Raw genomic sequence first — 20,326 nt, forward strand, 5'->3', positions numbered from 1 at the left:
CCAGAAGGACAGCTGGTCCCGCCCCGCCGCCCTGCCCTGCCTCCCCTTCCCCCTGCCCTCTCGGTCTGATGCGGTCACACTCGTCAGGCGTGTTTTGGGCTCCTGCTCACGTGCGGAACACGAAGGGCGTGTGGGAAATACCAGCGTGGCCTGTGCTTGCTTGGGAGCTACCTCTGAGCAGTTGGTTCTGGGTTTGGTGTTAGGGGGAGTGTGCACTCATGGCCCTGACTGATCTGTTACTTGTTTACCCCTGCTCAGACTCGTATGGGCACCGTAGGAACGCGCTCCTGTTGCTCTGGGTTCAGAGTTCTCTGGCAGCCTCCAGAAAATGATTTTAGGCCCAGCACTAGTATAATAGAAAAGGATTTATCTCTGTTGCCTTATTTCATGCCTCAGCTTATGTCCTAGCTACACACAGCTCCACAGGCATCTCCAGCTGTTAGTACATCACTGCTATTTTATACTGCAGGTGCTTTGTCGGTATCGGCACATCTGGAATATTGATCTGCGCTTCCGTCCGGCCTTCCTGGGTGGCATAATGCATGAAACAGGTAGGCAGTGCAGGGAGGTTAGCTCCATAAGGAAATGCCTCCTTCACTGGTAGGACACTGGCAGGCAAGCTCCGAGTGGGTGCAGAGCCTGCAGAGCCAGCTTTAAACTTAAGTTTGTGCACCAATAGCAAATTAACCACAGTGGTGCTCAGTAGTGACTGAGAAATCAGCCATGAGGAATTTCATACCATTGCAACTACACAGACCCACATGGTTATACTGTTTGTGGCACATACAGTCTATGCCAAAGTTTGTCAGTTCTAAAGTAGGATCATAATCATAGGGTGGTTTGAGTTAGAAAGAACCTTACAGATCATTTAGAACCAGGCCCCACTAGATAAGGTTGCTCAGACTCCAACCAACTTGCCCTATCAGTACTTTGATATGGAATGTTTTTCTAAAAGTTTTGTGTTGAATTCAAACCTGAATTAATTTGTGGAATGCTTGTAGTTTGTAACATACATGATGGGTCCCAGTATGCCGTAAAGTAGTATTTATGGCCTTACTAGAACAAGTTAATCACTGAGTTTTATAACTCATAAATCATGACATTAAGAAGTCTCTACATTTCATTACCCATGCATTAGTAGTTGTTTAGCTTAAAAGTCTGATCGGAATCAATATAAATCCCTGATGGACATTTGTACCTTGGTTAAAACTGGTTCTGCTAACTTAAAGAATTGCTCTGTGCAAAACCAAAATAAATTATGTTTAAATCTTAGCATTATCTTTGGAAAAGCTGTGTGTGTTTCAGGAAGCCAATATGAAATTAAACTCGTCCTTACGCACATGGATGCATGAGATCTAATTTGTCCAGTTTTCTTTTGCCAAGTACTACTATAACAGAGTTTTAATATTCATAATGGAACTTCTCCCTGAAAGGTAACAAGCCCCCAGCAATGTTGCCAAAGCGTGGAGAATACATGCTGAAGGATATGAAAAGGATGGCAAAATACTACCAAGTGCCTCTAAAAGTTTCAGGAGATGACTTCAAACGTATCCTTGGTACAAGTAAGTAAGAGACTTGACTTAGCTGGTGTCTTTCAACTCTAGCACTTCTGGTTAAAGTTCTCCTTAAAGTTCTGGTTAAAAGCTCTCCTAGTGAGGTGTCAAGCTGAAGATTAATTCCCTGTCCACAGCCTCCTCCTAAGCAAGATAAATTAACCATAAAAGGAACCTCTGGAGAAATATGCTTGTGAATGACATTAGCATGGAAGATACTGTGAATCAGCATATGCTTTGCTGCTTGGGGACTGTTACTGAGAAGATCCTACTCTTAAGTAGGACTTCTACAGACCATATCTGATTCCTGATCCCATTCCTTGATCCTGTGGATCCCTGATTCCATTCCTGATCCCTTGCCTTGTTTCATCCTGTGTCTCCCACTAATACCAGGCACTCTTGGGGCCATGCGTTTCCTCACAGCCATTGATATGACACAACCACAGTACCTGGAAACTGTCTCTAGAGAGTTCTGGGCACGTTTTTGGTCACAGGTCAGTATTTGATGAAGCCAACTTCTTGATCCTTTCTCTGTCACACTTCCTGTCTCAGTGTGGAATTTGAGCATGAGAAAGGAAGTATTTTCTAATGTAAAGTCATAGCAGGAAACATGTATGTCATGGTGGTTCAGGAGCCATTAGAAGAAAAAAATTTGCTTATTGTCATCTTAACTTTCCACCTTTTAGGTATGTGTGGTGAGTCCTACGGGCTGAGTGGGTCAGTAGTTTATACAAGAAAGCACTTTGTGCATTCCTATGTTAGGTGACTTAAAACTGTCTTTGAGAAAGTTTCTCCAGCAACTAGTATTGATTTTTATTTCTGATTTCTTAGAAAAATTGCTTTCAAGTCCAGAGATGAGCTTTTGTTCTTAAGTACTGAATTACTTATTTTATTCTTTTACCAGCATGAAGATATCAGTGAGACGGACAGTATAGTGGCTGTAAGTGTTTCCTTTTTGTTGGTGCTTCTGCATCTCTGATACTACATCTTACTGGTGGCTTGCATCTGAATATACATGAAGACAGCTTAGTCAAATGGTCATTTGGAGTTTTAGAAAATTTCAGCTAGAAAAAAATGGGATTTTATTTCCTTAGCAGCTCCATTTGGAGTTTTTTCTCATCATGCTTAGAATAATATTGAGTACTAGAATATCCTTTTCTCTTAATTCATGTGGTTAGATACCCAAGATGAACAATGAATTATTTGTTAGTACTGTTTTATTAACAGTAGTGAAAGTAGAATCATAGAATTGTTTTGTTGGAAAAGTCCAACCCTTAACCTGGCACAGCCAAGTCCACCACTAAACCATGGCCATCTTCAAATCTTTTAAATACCTCCAGGGATGATGACTCCACCACTTTCCTAGGCAGCCTGTCCCAGTGCCTGATAACCCTTTTGGTGATTTTTTTTTTTTCCTAATAAGCAATGAAAGCCTTCTCTGGTGCAACTTGAGGCCATTTCTTCTTGTTCTGTCGCTTGTTACTAGGGAGAAGAGACCAGCCCCCACCTTGTTACAAGCTCCTTTCAGGTAGTTTTAGAGAGCAATGAGGTTTCCCCTCAGCCTTCTCTTCTTTAGACTAAACAGTCCCAGTTCTCTTGGCCACTTCCCATTAGGGTTGTTTCTCAGACCCTTCTCCACCTTGGTTGCCCTTGTTTGGACCTGCTCCAGCCTATATTGAGGTGCCCCAAACTGGACACACTACTCAAGGTGTGGTTTCACCAGTGCGAAGTACGGGCACCAATGCTGGCCACACTATTCCTGATGCAGGCCAGGATGCTGTTTGGCACACTATTGGCTCATGTTAAGCCAGCTGTCAGCCAGCACCCCCAGGTCCTTTTTCTCTGGGCAGCTCTCCAGCCCCTCCGCCCCACACCTGCAGCGCTGCATGGGGTCGTTGTGACCCAAGTACAGGACCAGACACTTAACCTTGTTAAACCTCATATAATGGGCCTTAGTCCATCCATCCAGCCTATTTGGATCCCTCTGTAGAGCCTTTCTACTCACTTAGGCAGATAAACACTCCTGCCCAACTAGGTGTCAATCTGCTAAGAGCTGAGGGAGCACTCAATCCCCACATCCAGATCATTGATATTAAACAGAACTGGCCTCAACACTGATCCCTGGGAAACACCACTTGTGACCTACCACCAGCTGTTTTTAACTCCCCTTAACCACGACTCTTTGGGCCCAGCCAGCCAGCTGATTTTTCACTCAGTGAAGAGTACACTGGCCTAAGCTATATGTAGCCAGTTTCTCCAGGAGAATGCTGTGAGAAAGTGCTGAAGACTTTACTGAAGTCCAGGTAGACTACACCCACAGACTTGCCCTCATCCACTAAATGGGTCACCTTGTCATAGAAGGAGATTAGGTTCATCAAGCAGAACCTGCCCTTCATGGACACATCTGCTTGTGTCTGTCTAAATTCACCCCTACAGCAAGTACTAGACCTTCCTCTTCTGTGGAAATACACCAGCTAAAGCTGAGTGAGGGGTCCCAACCCTTTCATCTGAATCTTTATCAGGGAGTTTATTTTATACATCCATTAGAAAAAAAATAATGTTATTTACTTGATACAGTCCCTTAGTATTTTTTACTTCTTTTTTTAGTCAGCAGTAACTCCATATGCTTAGTCTTTGAATCTTGCCCAAGGCCACTTAAATGCCTCTTCTGCCCTAGAATGGTAAGGACCAGATACTGCATCTCTCTGTGTAAATATTGCAGTCTGAACACCGTGGCTACCAAATGTACATAGCATTTTGTTCTGTTCCAGTGCTACACTTGTTTATCTCCCACTCAAGCAGAGTAAAAAGGAGCTAATCTCCCTGAGCTGGAAGTAGGAGAAGGCATATGAAAATGTGGATGCCAAACAAAAAAGTGATTCAGAGAAAGAAAGAAAAAATCATTAACACCTGCATGTGCAGGAATACTGATCTGTACTGATTGGCAATACTTAAAGCATTTTTAATTTAAACATTTTTTTAAAGAAAAAGAAAAAGGTCATGTCAGTCAGGTAGATACCATGGAAGTAAACATTTTTTTTGTGAGATACTTTATTATAATAGATTCTTATAACTTCAGTGTTACCTGGTAAACATTGGACCTTTACCTTTGACTTCTTTATCTCATTCCTGTGTGGCAGAGGCATGGAGAAGGCTAAAAAGAGACAGTAGTAACACTAGCAGCTGTTTAACCTCTACAAGTTACAGTCTCTTTTAGGCAGTAAATGTGGCCACATTTATCATACAAACTGCTTTTGTCTTTGCAGGCTTGTACAGTCTGATTTTCTTTTTCAGAACAACCTTTTTTCATTTCTGTAAGTTACCTGAGAAGTGACTGGATCATAGGTTAAACTTTTTTTTCCTTTTTCTTTTTCTCTGTTTATGAACTCCTGAAAATAAAAGTGCAGATTTGGGGCTTGGAAGTTTAAAATGTTCCTTCTACTTTGTATCTGAAAGTCAATAAATGATGAATGGGTTGGACATGCAGCATGACAATTGTGCCAGAAGTGCTTCAAGGGTGTTTTGTAATTTTTGGGGTAATAGACTTCAAGTGACAACACTGACCATAGTAGGAACTGGAATATTTAATATCAGAGTACTCTTAATTATATTATCTCTTCTCAGGTTGCAGGACAAGCTGGGCTGTCATCAGAGGTCACCCAGCAGCTACTTGAAATGATTTCATCCCCTGCAGTGAAGAACCGACTGAAAGAGACAACAACGGAAGCAATAAAATACGGGGTGAGATGCTCCCAATAGCATTTAGCATCACAGCTAAGCATTCCTTCCCTGCTGAGAATACTGCAGAGCAATGAAGGGGATGATTAGAAAGCACCACATAGACCATCCCTCTGAGGTGGTCTTTGCTTTCTGAACATGTGAAAGCTAACTCACTGTTGTGGGTTAGTTTATTGCATTGTCATCTGGGAAAACAAGGTTGACTCGTTCAGCTCATTCCAGCTGGACTGCAAGGATGGGGAGCTACAGGACCAGTACTAAGAGATAGTTGACATAGAACTGTGGATTTATCAGGTTGGTTTTTTTGCTCTTTCAAAAGGAACATACAGGCTCTGGAGAGTTCCCTGCTTTGTGATGGCTCCATTAGACTCAGGTTTAAGAATGAAGATGCTGAAAAAAGGGAATGAAATAAAGCCAAAGTTTTTGCTTTTTATTCGTGAAGATTGATCATATGTTAGCAAAATTTTCTCTTGTTACAACATTCTTTGTTTTCATCTATGGTGTCAATAGGCCTTTGGGATGCCTGCTGTTGTGGCACATTATAATGGGGAACCTCATCTCTTTTTTGGCTCTGATCGTGTAGAGCTGCTAGGCAGCATGATAGGTGAGTGTACCTAACGTGACTTCTGGTTTCATGCTTTCACCCTCTTTTAATAAAATATGGAATACAGTAAAATAAAACACTCCCAGTATCTTTCAAATATTAAATAATGTTGGATATACTTCTCATTGGATGAAACTGTTGATTGGAATGTATCTCAGTACAGTCAGAGTGACCAAAGATGTAGTCCTTTTCCAAACATGAAGTAATTTCAGTTCATCATTCTCTCTTGATTTGTTTCAAGGCTTTGTGCTACACATGCTATACTGCAATTACTGCTGAAACTCTTTTAGTTTTCAAAATATTCAAATTTAACCTTTTGGTACTGGGCAGTAGATCTTGGAGAAGATTAACACTATGGCTGATACTGCTTTTTTTTTTTTTTTCAGTTTAAACTTTCATTTTATACCTGTTCCATCCTAATAATAATCACATTATCACAACTCCCCAATCCATAGCATGTAAATACTTAACCACACAGCTTTATAACAGAAATTCATATGTCAATCATCCTTCTTTTAATTTTTCTATTAATAGAAAAAGAATTTTAGATTTTTAAGAGAAATGGAATAGGTTGTGGTAACTAGTAAAACTTAGTCACCTGCTTTTACATGAGGTAGGGGGCATCTGACTATTGATCTCAAGATTTGGCACCTGGGGGAGTTTGTCACTAGAAAGTTATGCACAGCTCTGATCCATTTGTTGGAAAATTTCAGCAGAAAATCTTAATTAATGTAAATTAAAATTAGTCATAGGCTTAAACAGGAGGGATTTTTTTAAGGTTTATTTTATTTTCTGGATTAGTTTCTGATTCTATAAAAATACTCTTGATGAAGATGAAAGTGAGGAAGATGAATACCCAAAACCCACTGTGATAGTAATCCTAATTGGAATGTTATGGCCTGGTTTCTAGTCTGAACTCCAAGGACTTCAATAAATATTCTCTGTTTCTCTGAGTTCCACAGCTCTTCCTTACCCCCAGCCCCTCAGAAAATGAGTCCTAAAAATAATTGGCTTCATCAGGTGGAGTGCCCCAGACCTGCAGAATCTCTCATCTGTGACAGAGGAAAATAATTTTTCTGTACAGTTTCAGTTGTGACCATTGAATGAAGGATTTTTGGAGCTGGCTGAAGCATGAAAAGCAGGAGAGAGATAAAAATAAATTTGTATACCATCCCCTTGGAAATATGAGTAGGAACAGTCATCCTACTGCAGAAATGTGACTGGACCATCACTTCTGTGTATTAAATTTAAACTTTCTCTGTTGTGCTGGTTTGTTTTGCAGGTGAAAAATGGCTGGGACCTGTTCCATCAGTTCCAAGTGCCAAGATGTGAAAAGTCCCAGGGAGGTATATAAGAGTGAAAATATGTATGAATATGATCAATCTTAAGAGATTATCTGAATGTATCCAATTTTATGAAGAGATAGTTTTCTCATCCTTAATAGCTAGCTTTACAGTTCAGTATCATCTCTAATTATGAAGAAGGGGAAGGTTTGCCAGTATTATCAGTCTGATGAGGTCTTTACCAATACGAATGTGCCTCTTTTCTTTCAACAAATTAATGATTAACATTAAAGATTGTTGTTCCTTGGACTGTGATCTCTGGATTTCTCATATCTTGCTGCTTGTCCTTTAGAAACATACAAACATACAGCCTAAGAGAAGCTGGCCACATTCTCCTTTAAGTCCAAGATACTACACAGACAATAGAAGCACAGGACAAGGTATTCACACTTCTTTTACTCTGCAGGATGGCAATTGGAGGGCACACGAGAGGAGTGGAAGAGAGGAGAGTTGAAGCCCAGAGTGAAATGTAGGGAACCAATCAGCTGTTTCAAAAGGAACTGTTCCCCTCCTGGACAGCAGTTTATACACCTTGCTTTTTAGTGACTTGACATTTGAGGACATGACCAGACACATGCTTTCTCAGACATCAGCCCCAGACCTTGCAGTATTTGTAATTAATCTTAGTTTTACAGTAATGTCTTCAGAGGACAATGGTGAATCACAGAACCCCAGGGGTTGGAAGGGACCTCAAAAGATCATCCAGTCCAACCCCCCTGCCAGAGCAGGGTCACCCAGAGCACATCACACAGGAACGTGTCCAGGTGGGTTTGAATGTCTCCAGCAAAGGAGACTCCACAGCCTCTCTGGGCAGCCTGTTCCAGTGCTCTGTCACTCACAGGAAAGACGTTTTTCCTGATACTAACATGGAACGTCCTATGCTCCAGTTTGCACCCCCTGATACTAACATGGAACATCCTACGCTCCAGTTTGCACCCATTGCCCCTTGTCCTACCACTGGACATCACTGAAAAAAGCCTGATTCTGTCCTCCTGACACTCACCCTTTACATATTTGTAAACATTGATGAGGTCGCCCATCAGTCTCCTCCAAACTAAAGAGAGCTCCTTCAGCCTTTCCTCATCAGGGAGATGTTCCACTCCCTCAGTCATCTTTGTGGCTCTGCACTGAACTCTTCCAAGCAGTTCCCTGTCCTTCTGGAACTGTGGGGCCCAGAACTGGACACAATATTCCAGGTGGGGCCTCACCAAGGCAGAATAGAGGGGCAGGAATACCATGGATGTTCAGCTGGCAGTTGAACCAGACTGTTTTGCTTCCTCAGGGGTGGCCTAATTGCTGCCTATCCAGAAGTGATTTGATTAAGGCTATGTGAGATTTCCCATCATCTAGTCTGCAGAGGGAAAAATGGAAGAACAATAAAAACCAAACCTTCATTTTTCACTCTCGCCTCTGATTACAGTAGATAGAAATTTTATACTGAAATAGTTTAAACCTAGTCCTGTATTAGCTGAACTGGAATAACACACATGAATTAATTTGATTTGTATGAGACTTGATTTCTTAGCAATTGGCTGTGATGCATTGCTGAAGGAATCAGAAGAGCTAGCAGCAGCTGGAATTCCATTTTCTGTCTCTTTCTGAACTTTAAGGTAAAGCATGTTCATGCTTGTTCACTTGAACAGCAAATCCTGGAACAAAGCATCAGAAAAAGAATCTATTCATGTTCTTACAGCTATAAGTGTGCAAGTATCATTTGTTGCCCCATCCACAATTTTTCCTTCTTAAAACTTGTTCAGCTCTTCAGGAAATACCCTATAATTTTAGAACTCCTTCCTCCTTTCCACTAATGTACCCATTAGTCTTTGGGCAAATCCAGCCTGGAACTTAAGGAAATCTTTGTGAGATATAAGAGGCTACATTGATTTGAGAGTTAGAATAACAAGGAAGTTATGTACATGGTTTCTTTGAATTCCCTGAAGCCATGTTAAACAGATTTTTTACCATTTCCCCCCAGAAATTTTCTAGTGTCCAGTTTGTTCTATCAAACTGATTCTGAGGTTGTGATAAAAACGGGATGCCTGAAATATAATTTAAAGCCAGATCACCCCAGTGACAGGAGACCACTTGCATAGGCAGTACTGTCTCAGAAATTACTAAAATGCTGTTTTGTGGAAGTAAATAAACTGGTGGAGAGAATGCAAAGAACATCTTGAAATAATCTTGTGGTGATAGACAGGGTTTCATGAAACTTAGTCTTTTTAACCAGTCTTTTTTCAGTCTTTTTGACTGAAAAAAACCCAACCTTTGTGACAGAATGTTGTTGATTTGTCACATAGACCAAATGAATTGGATCTTACAGACCGCCATATATTTTCCAAAATTATCTTAAAGGCCCTTGAAATCAATGGAAATGAAATGATCAAAGCCTTAGGTACTAAAACAGTACTTGAAAACTACTGAGATAAGGAAAATCCAAACTTGGGATTTTCCTTACATTGCTTATTGCCTGAAATAGCCACTAGTAAGTGGTCACATCCTTTGCATTTATATCATATTGTTTCAATTCTGGCTGTATACCTATTTTGAGAAAAAAAACTAAAATGCTTGTTTGGGAAGCAGAGCTTTGAAGAGGTTCTGCCTCTTGTTTAGGCAACTTCCTGTGTTGCAGAGACCTGGTGGAGAGCACAAGCTAAAACCGGTGAATTCCCCAGCGGCACAACTGGCTGGCAGCCATGCTATCATTCACAGTACTTATCTTAGGCACAGCCTGCATTTAAGTAGTCTCAGTGCTGAGTGCCAGCTTCTCTAGCTGGCTTCCCTTTCTGGTGTGCTTTCTGTAAATGTCACTGTTGCGACACCAGTGGCCACCACCGCATGGAGCTGAACTGCTGATCTGACTTCCCGGGATCCCACCAGGTGGCAGGGCAACTGAAAGCTGAGCATTACTTGAAAAAACATTGAGGATTTTTAAAACTGTCGTGTCTTTTTCCAGGCCTGGGGGTAGATGCTAAGCACTAACAAGAACTGCCAGTTATTTAGGAATAGCTAGAAGATTTTTTTCTTCCATAAAGATGACGCTGCTTCTACTTAGCTACACACCAAACTAGTTCCTGGGAGCCTGACATCTACATCACTTTTAAGGTAGCGTGCTATTTGGTGTCAAGCCAGAAGATACTGGGTAAGGAGAGTGACTTTGAACTGAAGGAGAAACTCTTAAGATGCAGGCAAAACTGGACTATGAACTCCAGGGAATAACCCTGCAGTTGTGTTCCCCTTTGCTTTATTATAGACTTCTCACCAGGAGGTCCAGCCCCACTTCCCATTTCTGGAAAATTTATGAAGCAGGCATGGAGAAGTAAGTCCCACCAATATTAGGCTGAAAGCAAACAAGCATAGAGATAGGCACGAAGTCACAAGATGAGGAAAAAAAAAAAGTGGTTCAGTAAAATAAAGAAACCATAGGAAGCAGAGGGCAGGTGCAGAGAAAGCCAGGTGGCATCTGAGCAAAGGAAACTGAATAATGAAAGAAAAGAAGAAAACAAAACTGAGCTTTGATTAGGGCAAAGAGAAGCATCTCACTGGGAAATGCAGTTCCCTGAGAGGGGGCAGGCAACCAAGAAAGGCAGATTTTATGTAGATAAAACAGGCCAGTGGCTATGGAAGATCATCTGGGGAAGAAGGTAGAGGATCAGCTGTATTCACTGTGAAGCTGTACAGTATCTACTGCCATCTTTCAGTGAGGCCAGATGGCCCAGGGGCCTGCCTTCAGTGACCTTGCACACAGCACAAAACAGAGGCCTGCAGAACAAGGCAGTTCTCTAATCCTATTGCCCTTTCTTGTCTTTTCAAGCCTCAGCAAGCAAAGCCTCCTAAATGAAGTCTCTTTTCTCCCAGCCTTACCTCTGTGAAAGCGAGAAGGAAACATACTCTTAAAGCACTTACTGGATTATGGTGCTGAGCATCTGCTTTGCTGCCTTTTCCTTTTCCAGTGGAGCCAGCTACACTGCTGAAAGGAAGCAACCTGCTTCCTAGAAGGGAACCAAGCACAGAACAATAAAGAAATAATCAAAAGATCTCCCAGAAGCTGCACACACAGCTCTTTTCACCCCAGACTTCACAGATAAGAGTGAAAAGAATGGATCTATACCCTACTTGACTAAGGTTACCATGACCTACCTCCCATTCTAGCTAAAAAAAAAAAAAAGGAAAGTGCTACTTGGCTTTCATTTCATTAAAAAAGCTACTGAATTTGACGACTAATTCCACCTGTGTTTCAGCAGTTTTGCAAAGGCAGACAATCCCTTTTGCCAGTTTCATGATGTAACTTAAAACTCTGAGGTTTAAAAATGAAACTGGTAAATCACTGCCATTTATTTCTGAACTGTGGCTTTAAACAACATGAGTTTGCAATACTAGGGCTCTTCCCCATTTTGTTTATATCCCAGCTCCAGTACTTTGAAATTGAATTATGATGTATGTTTGTAGGTAGTGACTAAAAGACCAAGCAACTGAAAGAAAAACACATCTAAAACAACTATGTATATTAAGTAACCTAGAAGTGTCTTAAAGAAAGTTTTAAGGACAGTTATAGTTCAATTTATATCCTGGCCTTGAGGCTAAGGGGGAAGTCACCTCTGCCTCATGTGATATGCACTGGTATATGAGACATTTTGGTGCTTTAAAGCCAACTCAGAAAATAGGAGCTTTGGCAATGGTAGTTGTCTATGTTTTTATCTAGCTCTGGTAGCATAATGACCATAGAGTGCTGCCATGTATTTTTTTATTTTCTGTAGCTTTGCTCTCACAATCTAAGTGACAATTGGAGTATCCAAGAATGTGTAAATGGGTTAGGAATTCTAGAATCATTCAGAATAAGGGGCATCCAAAATGTTCAGTCTGATTGTACACAGTACATTAATGTTTTACACCCAGATGCCTCTCTGTGCTAAGGTGTTTTCTTTGATTTTAGTTACGCTTAACTCTGGTATTTCTTCAGTTAACCAGGCATGGTTGGTTATGGATAATTACAGATCTTCCCTGTTGCATAGATAACCCAAATTACCAATGTTCATTTAAATGTAATTTTGTCTAGGAACATTATCTTGTATTGCCACTCTTGATCTCTTGTTAATTAGTCTTCTGTCAGGCCTGGCTATAATACATGAATAGAAAACTTTTAAGTATTCACAAAAATCAAAATAAATATATCATCCCTGTTTTTTTCCTAATTTTTTAGCACGAACTGCTCTTAATCATATCCTTTTTCTAGCTCAAGAACTGTCAGAATTTCTGGAAAATAACATTTCAAAACCTTTGAAATTCCTGAGAATAAGATTTCACTTCATGCTTAGAAAATACAGGATCAACTCTACTGCCTCATGTAACTCACACACAGACATAACACTTAATTCCTTCTTCTCTACCCATTTATATATTACCACAAACACATTCTAAATGGCGTGGATGGTTCCATGATCAAGCTTTCTTACTGCAATCAGCAATGGCACTCAACAGTGAATCTCTAGTCTCCTGATTAGGTAAACTGGTTTCAACTAGTCAGAAAAGTATCCACTATGTTTATCCCTTTTAACTATGGCTCTCTTGGCATAAATCAGAAGTCCATATACAAACCTGCATTCTTGTTGGTGAACCTTTGTATAATTATTTAAAAAAATAAATCTCTGCACTGAAGATGCAAGAGTAAATATGGTATAGCATTATACATTAATGATGTGTATATCTGTGAGACAGTAAGGAGTCAGCAGATAGGGAAACTACCTGGAATGAGTAGCAGAGGCCACTGGAAAGCATCCCTACTTCCAATATCCATAACAAAAGGGGAACAGCTATACTGAATAACGTAGCACTCTCCTACTGGAGATAATATTGAGTCAGCAGCTTTTCCCTAACAAGGAAAGCTGGGAGTTCAGAACAAGCTGGGCCTGTACTATAAATCTAGCACTTGGATATGATTCTGAACTTTTGTAGCTCAGCTACAGCACTAGGTTCCAGTGGGATTTTCTGGCAAGAAAAAGAATACGAGAATAAAATTTTGCACAATTGAGTAGATGGGTAAAAGGACAGAGAACCCGATCACTTCCAAGGGGCTTTATATGGTGCAGGTAGATGGGAGTGTGAAGTGGATTCGTGGAAAGATCACACTTGGAATAAGCTACAGGCCATGGCAGGGGAGGCATAACAGCACTGTTGAAAACAACACTTTATTATGTCTGTGCCTGGGAGCACTCTTGGAAAAATGAGAGGGGAACCAAGATCAAAAAGGAAATGTTTCTTTTACTTGATGACAGTAGACAATTTCTGACACTCAAGCAAAACAAATCAGTTTGCATTTACAATAATTTTCTGCTCCCATTACTATTTCTCATCACAAATAAACACAAGCTGTTCATTCACTTTTGACAGGAAATCACATTTCACACCTGCTTTGTCTCAGTGCAGTGCCACAAAGGCAACAGGAGTGAATAAGGCTCAAATATTTGTGAGGGGAGCTGTGGCCCGATCAGAATAATCACAGACCTGTGGAAAAGATAGTCTGGACAATGCTATGGTGATACAGTGAAAACCCTCACACCATGAGGCACAACTACATGGTGTTGGGCCTCCTGGCCTTACAGTATTTATTTATCACTCTTGCACTGAGCTGATGACACTGAACTCTCTTCCTAGCCTTCAAAACAAGGATCTACATCAGCTCATTCTCAACTTCTGCCTCTTAATAGCTCTTCATTAGTTACCTTCTGCTGTAAAGGTTCCTGACATGCTGCTTTTTCATGTCACCCCATTCAACATCTTTATGTCTCTCCCCCAGGACAGGCAAGCTCTGTTTATAGCACCTCACTTCCTAATTATGGAATATGGCATGGCTCTTTTCTTCCTCTGCATAACCAATAACTCCACTGACTTTTCCTGTTCTTCCAGCATTTAAATACCAGCCCTTTAGGTTTTGTCATACCTCAAAGCATACAAACATTCATGCTTGTTTGAACAACTCAAAGAGTTGTTCTGCAGAAGCAGAGAAATCTTACAGAACCTCTAAGAACAGAGGTCTCTGCAGAACATCTCACAGTTTTGCATCTTTATTGCTGTTGCTAAGATACAGGCAATTTTAAGCAAGGATCTGATGGCCAGTCTTTATATCTCAGACAGGGCTGCTCCAGATACTGAGACCTAACTCTGTCTTCAAAGAAAATAGGCTCCACTTTCTGACCCTTGTAATCTTTTTCAAAAATCCCTTTTCACACAATTCCTATAAAGAGTTCACTGCTCCTTCCAACCAGCTCTCTTCCTTGCCATTCATGTAATCTCTAGTACCTCTTACCATCTCAACCTGCTCCTATTCCAGAATCTCTTAGAGACAAATGTTAAATTTTGCCTTCCACAGTCTCCAGTGACTTTCCAGTCTCCAAAGCTTAGTCCTTTCAATCACGATTTCCCAAAACTTACTCATCCCCTTCAGCCTTGTTCCTAGAAACAGACTGAAACAGATATAAATTTTCCATAATTGTAGCTTTAGACTGATGTTCAACAAGAAATGCTTCCATTCAATCCAGTTCATTTTAACAAAGTGAAACACAACTGCAAACAGGGCCTGAGATCAGGGGAGCTAACAGGGCACCTCAACAACAGATACTTCTCATATGCTTCTAGAAGCACAGAGGATATTTTCTTTTTTTCTTTCTTTTTTACCTGGCAAGCTGGAAGTACTGAGTGTGCAGTCACTGTCATCCAGCCACATACTCTGAACCACTGAATCCTGTTTTGGAAGGCCCTTGAGAGAGCACATCAGCTCCTGGGGAGGGCAAAGAAGAGGTGTTTTAATAATGCACTTGGTAAAATCAGGGATTGTAGCCTCTGTTTGTTAAAGATCATACACCTACCCTGTCATTCTCCTCTTCCTCAGATGTTTCATTTTCCCTCAAACCACTACAACAACTGCTTACACTGGATGAAGAATATGAGAATGGCTGCATCACACATTAACCTGAGGTCTGACTCCTGATAATTCTGTGAAATGCAAGCATTCAACATCATCATGCTTTTATTACACGTTTGCAAGTTTTGTGACATAGCTTTATTACATAGCAGTCAGAAAGCAGAGTGAGTCAAACCACCTGTATTTAAGCACTGTTTACTTCTTGACATTCATTAAAATAAACAGATGCCTTCGTTTTGGAGATCTGAGATTTTAGGAGCCTACATAAAACACTATGAGGTGTTAAACTGAGTATAAGGGGAAGGCACTACCCAGCCTAGGCCACCCATTACCCCAGCCACTCTCATCATGTTTGGTCTTATGGGAAATTCCAGCCAGTACAAGGGACTATAAAAGCATATTTTTTCATGTCATAGAGCTTATAAACTGTTGCCACTGTGTTTCTGGAGAGTTGTAACAGGAGGAGTCAGAAAAGCATATAGACATTAACCAGCATTATAGAATAGTTAACTAAGAAAGTTTAACGAAGCAATAGGGAGGTTGTCTCAGTGCCCAACTATTGAGGACCAAGTGCCAAGTTCTTGCATGGGTATGTCAGAATCCTCCCACTTACAGACAGGAACACACCTAGGTCTGGATACCCATTCTGGTGATTTTGTATGTGCCATTAGACTGGCTCCAGTAGGTCCATCCCTCTAGACTTGTAGTTCCCACAGGATCATTAAAAACAGAACATTCAAAGCAAACTGTACTGGGCCACTGGACCACCAGTGGACCACTCTCTGAAATGTTACAGACATTGGGGTAGCCTGGTGCATGTTTCATATCTGCCAAGACCCGTAAGGTCAGCTTCTTCCAGCTCAGAATTTGAGATCCACTGCTTGCAGTCATCTAGGAGAAAGAACAGTCCATGAGGCTGATGTGCTTACATAGTGGAAGGTGTGCTGTGCATGTAAGGCTAACATTTATGTTGAAATACTGCCTGCACAGGAGACCAGCTAGTAAGAGAGAGATGAAGTGCTTAATAATGTTAAGAAAACCTAAAAAACTAAGAAAGGCAAGAAAGAGAGGACATCTTTAACATACTAAATATATTTATTCCTTCAGAAACACTGCAAAATGTGGCCAGTCTTGGCCTACAAGCAGTAATGAAACCTAAAATCCCAGGCACATTACATGTCAGCATGCAACAGGGAGAACAGTGAAGATAGGACCAACGTAGGCCAAGATATTCCTCAAGAGATAAGAAATATCATTTGGAGGAAAAGAATGCAAACATGCTTCTCCCTTGGCAGAGCAAACCAATAAGCTGGATCCAAGTGAGCTGGGACCTAGATTTCCACAAAATGTCTCCTTCTCAGCATCCTTCCTCAGCAAGTTTCTCCATCCTCATTCTTTGCACTGCACTTCCTGACCTATGTCATCCAAAGGCACTAGAGATAGAGATGGAAATGTGTTCTTCTCTTGCCTTCTGTGCTCCAAGCTGTTCTCTTCTCACTCATCTGAGGGGAGAGGAAGAGAAGGAGGCACACTCCAGGTGGCCTCCTTCCCCACCTCAGTAGAGGCTGGTTCAGTGGCTGCTGACTGGGCAATGGGAAGGACATAGAGCTAAAATGCTCCAATAGGAGCTATCTGTCCATCTCCCTTTCCAAGGATTCCTGCTCCAGGAACTGCCAGGGGAGCGTTACTTGGTGCCACTTGGTCTCTCCACAGTCCTTGAGGTCCTCTAAGTTCATGCTCCTCTTAGCCAGGATTCTCACTTCACCCCAAAAGTCTTGCCAGTATCGTCAGTGAGATAACCAATGACTGAGTAGCACCCGGTCCATTCCTGATTGGCTTGATGTCCCCACTCAGATGTGTCTGAGGAGGGAAAACACACAAAAAACCTATGTACTTTTCCTAGGATTTGGACATACACAGTATAGTGCTTGAATTTCCAGATGCAACCCAGAAAGGCTTCTGATCCTGAGAACTTTTGCTACCTTGTTACTCAGGCTGGGATCATTCTTCTGAGCCTGTCCCTTGGGAAGATGGATTATTTGGAAGGCTACCTGGACAGTAGAGCAGAAAAAACTAAGGACATTTGTCCCTGAATGTGGGAGAGAAGACACTGTTAGCTCAAGTGAACAATGCAGTTGCATTAATTGCAGGCTGATCACTACAGAAGGGCATGTTGGAAATCAGTGTGCAAGGACAGAAATTAAATGCTGGTTTGTCTCTACTATAAAATAATTTATCTATTCTTTATGCAGTCCCTTTGCATTTATTTCTAGGTTGATTTTAGTAGAACATAGATGAAGAGTTTGATCATTCAGGTCTGGAATCTGAAATGGTTATTTAAGACCAGCAGCAACATGCTAGACATTTTTGCAACAGAAAAATTTCCTGTGATTCTACTCCCTTGGGAGAAACAGGAGGATATTGATGACATACTACCAGAGAGAACATTTTTAATATAGGCTGTGTAAATTACTCTAAAACCACCTAGAACTCTTTTTGCATTAGAAATACACCTGTATCATGATCCTGACTTCTGGTTCCTCAATTAATGAACAATAAATAGACTATTTCCATAAAATTGCTCTCCTATCCCAGTCCTGCAATACTCTGCTAATACTATCTTGGTGAAAATGGTGTGTTTACATGGTGGAATTACATGTCCTTGATTCCCTGTCGCAGATACGATGCAGAAAGTATGACTGCACATGGGCTGATCCCTTACTCTGAAATCCCAACTCTAACTCTGGCTACACACCAATTGTGCAAAGCTCCATGCTACATCCCACCGCCCAGGAATGGGCTAAGCCACTACAACTGTGAAGAGATGTTTTCTGATGATCACACAAGTGATTTTGGGTCCATGACTGGAAAAAGATGCATAGAGAGAATCCTGGGGACAGAAGAAGACTGACTGCCAAATCATACAGCTCATGCCTCGTGTGTAAGCAATGCTCATACAAGCACTGTCAGTGGGATTTCACTATGCTATGCCTGCTCTCTGAAAATATGTGATACTAACTGGAAACAGCCATTGAAGCTGGCTCATCCACCTGGAAAATGGGTGTTGGGAAGTAGGGGGAAGCCTGCAGTCAAATACTTTTTTTTTTTTTTTTTTTCCCCAGGACATACACACATTCTACAGTAGGATAATCAGAACTAGCTTAGCTATGAGATGTTTCCTTACTATGCAGAATTCTTGCCAATTATGCAACGTTACTTCAGCTGCCTAATCAGACAAGGAGTCCCTCACACAAATCTAGCCAGGAAATTCTAGTTCACTAACAAAGTCCCAGGCAGGATGAGGAAGGGGAGGTGGAATGATGTAGTAATGCCAGATAGTGGGTTGCTGACCAATCGGTGGTTCCATGTTCTGTACTCCCTTGTCCTTGGCTGCCACAGCTAGCATTGTAAATGGTCTGTACTTCCTACCTGTGCCCCCATCCTCCTCATCACCAAAAGTTTGGACACCCACCCAACCCAAAAACTAGTATCACAAAAACATACCTACCAGAACTCTGCACCTTGACTGTGACAAAGTTCTGGGTAGTCCTCCAGAATACAGTTAGGTAGCTGAACTACTGCAAATAGTCACCAGCCTGTAATTCTTAGGAAGCATTTGGTTTAATTGGAAGGAAGGCACTTCCTTGTCTGATTTGGCACCTGGAGCAACTACAACAGCAGGGGCTGTAGCTCTAGGGCACCTCCTGGAATTTTCTTAGAGCAGCCCCAGTTCTGAGAAAGGTACATGTCCTACTACAAAGTTCTCAGAGCCTTTTTTGGTATAGGTCGTACCCAAGTTCTCATGAAAAAAAAAACATCAAGGGTGGCAAACTGTTCCAGAAATTCAGCTGTAGCCCTGGATTTACAGACAGGCTGCTCTGGAATCTTGGACATGTAAATGTGTGGTTTCTGTGAAGTCCTGAATTATTCTAGATAGGATCACATAACAGCATAATACATCTTGGCAACAGCAAAGCTGCACTACCATGAAAGTGCTTTCTTCCAGTTGTTGACCACTAGAAACTGTAGAACTATTTTGCAGACCACTGCATGTAGTGTTTTGCAAAACACTGTATAATATGATGTGCTTTAGCAGTGGAACACAGGTACAGCACATGAGACCCTGCTGTAACACTTTGAGAGGATTGGAGACAGTTCTCATTGGTTGGGAGCAGCCACATGAATCCTGCTTAATGGGGCAGAACTTGAGTATAACCCAACATATCCTTGTTCATTCTTCTCCATGAAGCTCCAAAATCACTCCAGAGCAAACTATAGAGGAATATATAGAGAGGAACATATGCATGAGTAAGCATGGATAATTGGACAGCTAGGGCTATGTGTATCCTGTTGGATGCAAGCTAACAATACAGTAAAGATACAGTAAAAAATCTTCTTTAAGTGGTCCAATCTTTTTTCACTGGCTGTTTAAAGAAGCTGAGTTCCTTACTGACATGCTCTGAATTACTGTGCCATGGCCAGACATTTAACTTTTCAGATGCTGCAATGCCTGATGTGGACAATCTTAGTAATGCCTCCAACAGAGCAAGACACACCACCATACTTAAGCCAATACCAGACACAGCGAGCATCTCTTAAATATTAAAATAATTTTCAACTCACTTGCTCTTCCTGCTGGGAAACTCTGGGGAGCTAGGACTAGATGATCCATCAGACTTCAGGTCAAACAAAGTTCCTGGACTGTCCAGCACCCTCTGTATCCTCTCTGCAGTGTCTCTTCGGAGACAAAAGAGAAACACGCTATGCCCTGGAGCCAGAGTTAACCACTATCTATTCTAACACCTCATTATAAGCCACAATACAAAGGTGGAACTCTTCTGTGCACATGAAAGGCAAGCAAATACAGTGTGTTGGAAAGGGCAGACTCCTTGGATGCATTGAATGCAATATATTCAAAATGGTCAACTTTAAGCTCCTTTTGAATTGATAGAAAAGACTAAATTAACTTCAGTACTCTCCTTTAACTCTTCAACTTTTCCTTCCACATTCCCCATTCCATTGGTCTAAGAAGCTTTAGAGATTAGAGAGCTTATATATTTATTGTATACAGAAGAAGGATTCAGCAAATTTCCCTGTTTCAGGATGGTTACAGTAGTTTTGCTGCCACTAGTACTTGTTAAGATACTTCTGAAGAAAGCTTTCTATGTGAGTT

The 20,326-nt window shown here is 41.2% G+C and overlaps 2 protein-coding genes across 2 annotated transcripts in view; one reads left to right on the top strand and one right to left on the bottom strand.

The window, feature by feature from the left end:
- Window positions 1–7,227, top strand: part of GSTK1 (glutathione S-transferase kappa 1) — a 9,609-nt gene extending 2,382 nt beyond the window's left edge. Inside the window, exons 2-8 of the mRNA XM_009998818.1 lie at window positions 470–551; window positions 1,434–1,562; window positions 1,947–2,047; window positions 2,458–2,493; window positions 5,178–5,294; window positions 5,802–5,895; window positions 7,178–7,227. Of these exons, the coding sequence (XP_009997120.1) occupies window positions 470–551; window positions 1,434–1,562; window positions 1,947–2,047; window positions 2,458–2,493; window positions 5,178–5,294; window positions 5,802–5,895; window positions 7,178–7,227 (609 nt within the window). The remainder of the gene's footprint in view (window positions 1–469; window positions 552–1,433; window positions 1,563–1,946; window positions 2,048–2,457; window positions 2,494–5,177; window positions 5,295–5,801; window positions 5,896–7,177) is intronic.
- Window positions 7,228–10,964: 3,737 nt separating this feature from the next.
- The window catches only part of LOC104389786 (rap1 GTPase-activating protein 1-like), a 35,992-nt gene continuing 26,630 nt past the window's right edge, over window positions 10,965–20,326 (bottom strand). Inside the window, 5 exon segments of the mRNA XM_009998830.1 lie at window positions 10,965–10,997; window positions 11,142–11,227; window positions 14,907–15,009; window positions 15,098–15,224; window positions 19,777–19,890. Coding sequence (XP_009997132.1) covers window positions 10,965–10,997; window positions 11,142–11,227; window positions 14,907–15,009; window positions 15,098–15,224; window positions 19,777–19,890 — 463 coding nt within the window.

Source organism: Chaetura pelagica, unplaced genomic scaffold (genome assembly GCF_000747805.2).
Source record: "Chaetura pelagica isolate M959 unplaced genomic scaffold, ChaPel_1.0 scaffold120, whole genome shotgun sequence".
NCBI lineage: Eukaryota > Metazoa > Chordata > Aves > Apodiformes > Apodidae > Chaetura > Chaetura pelagica.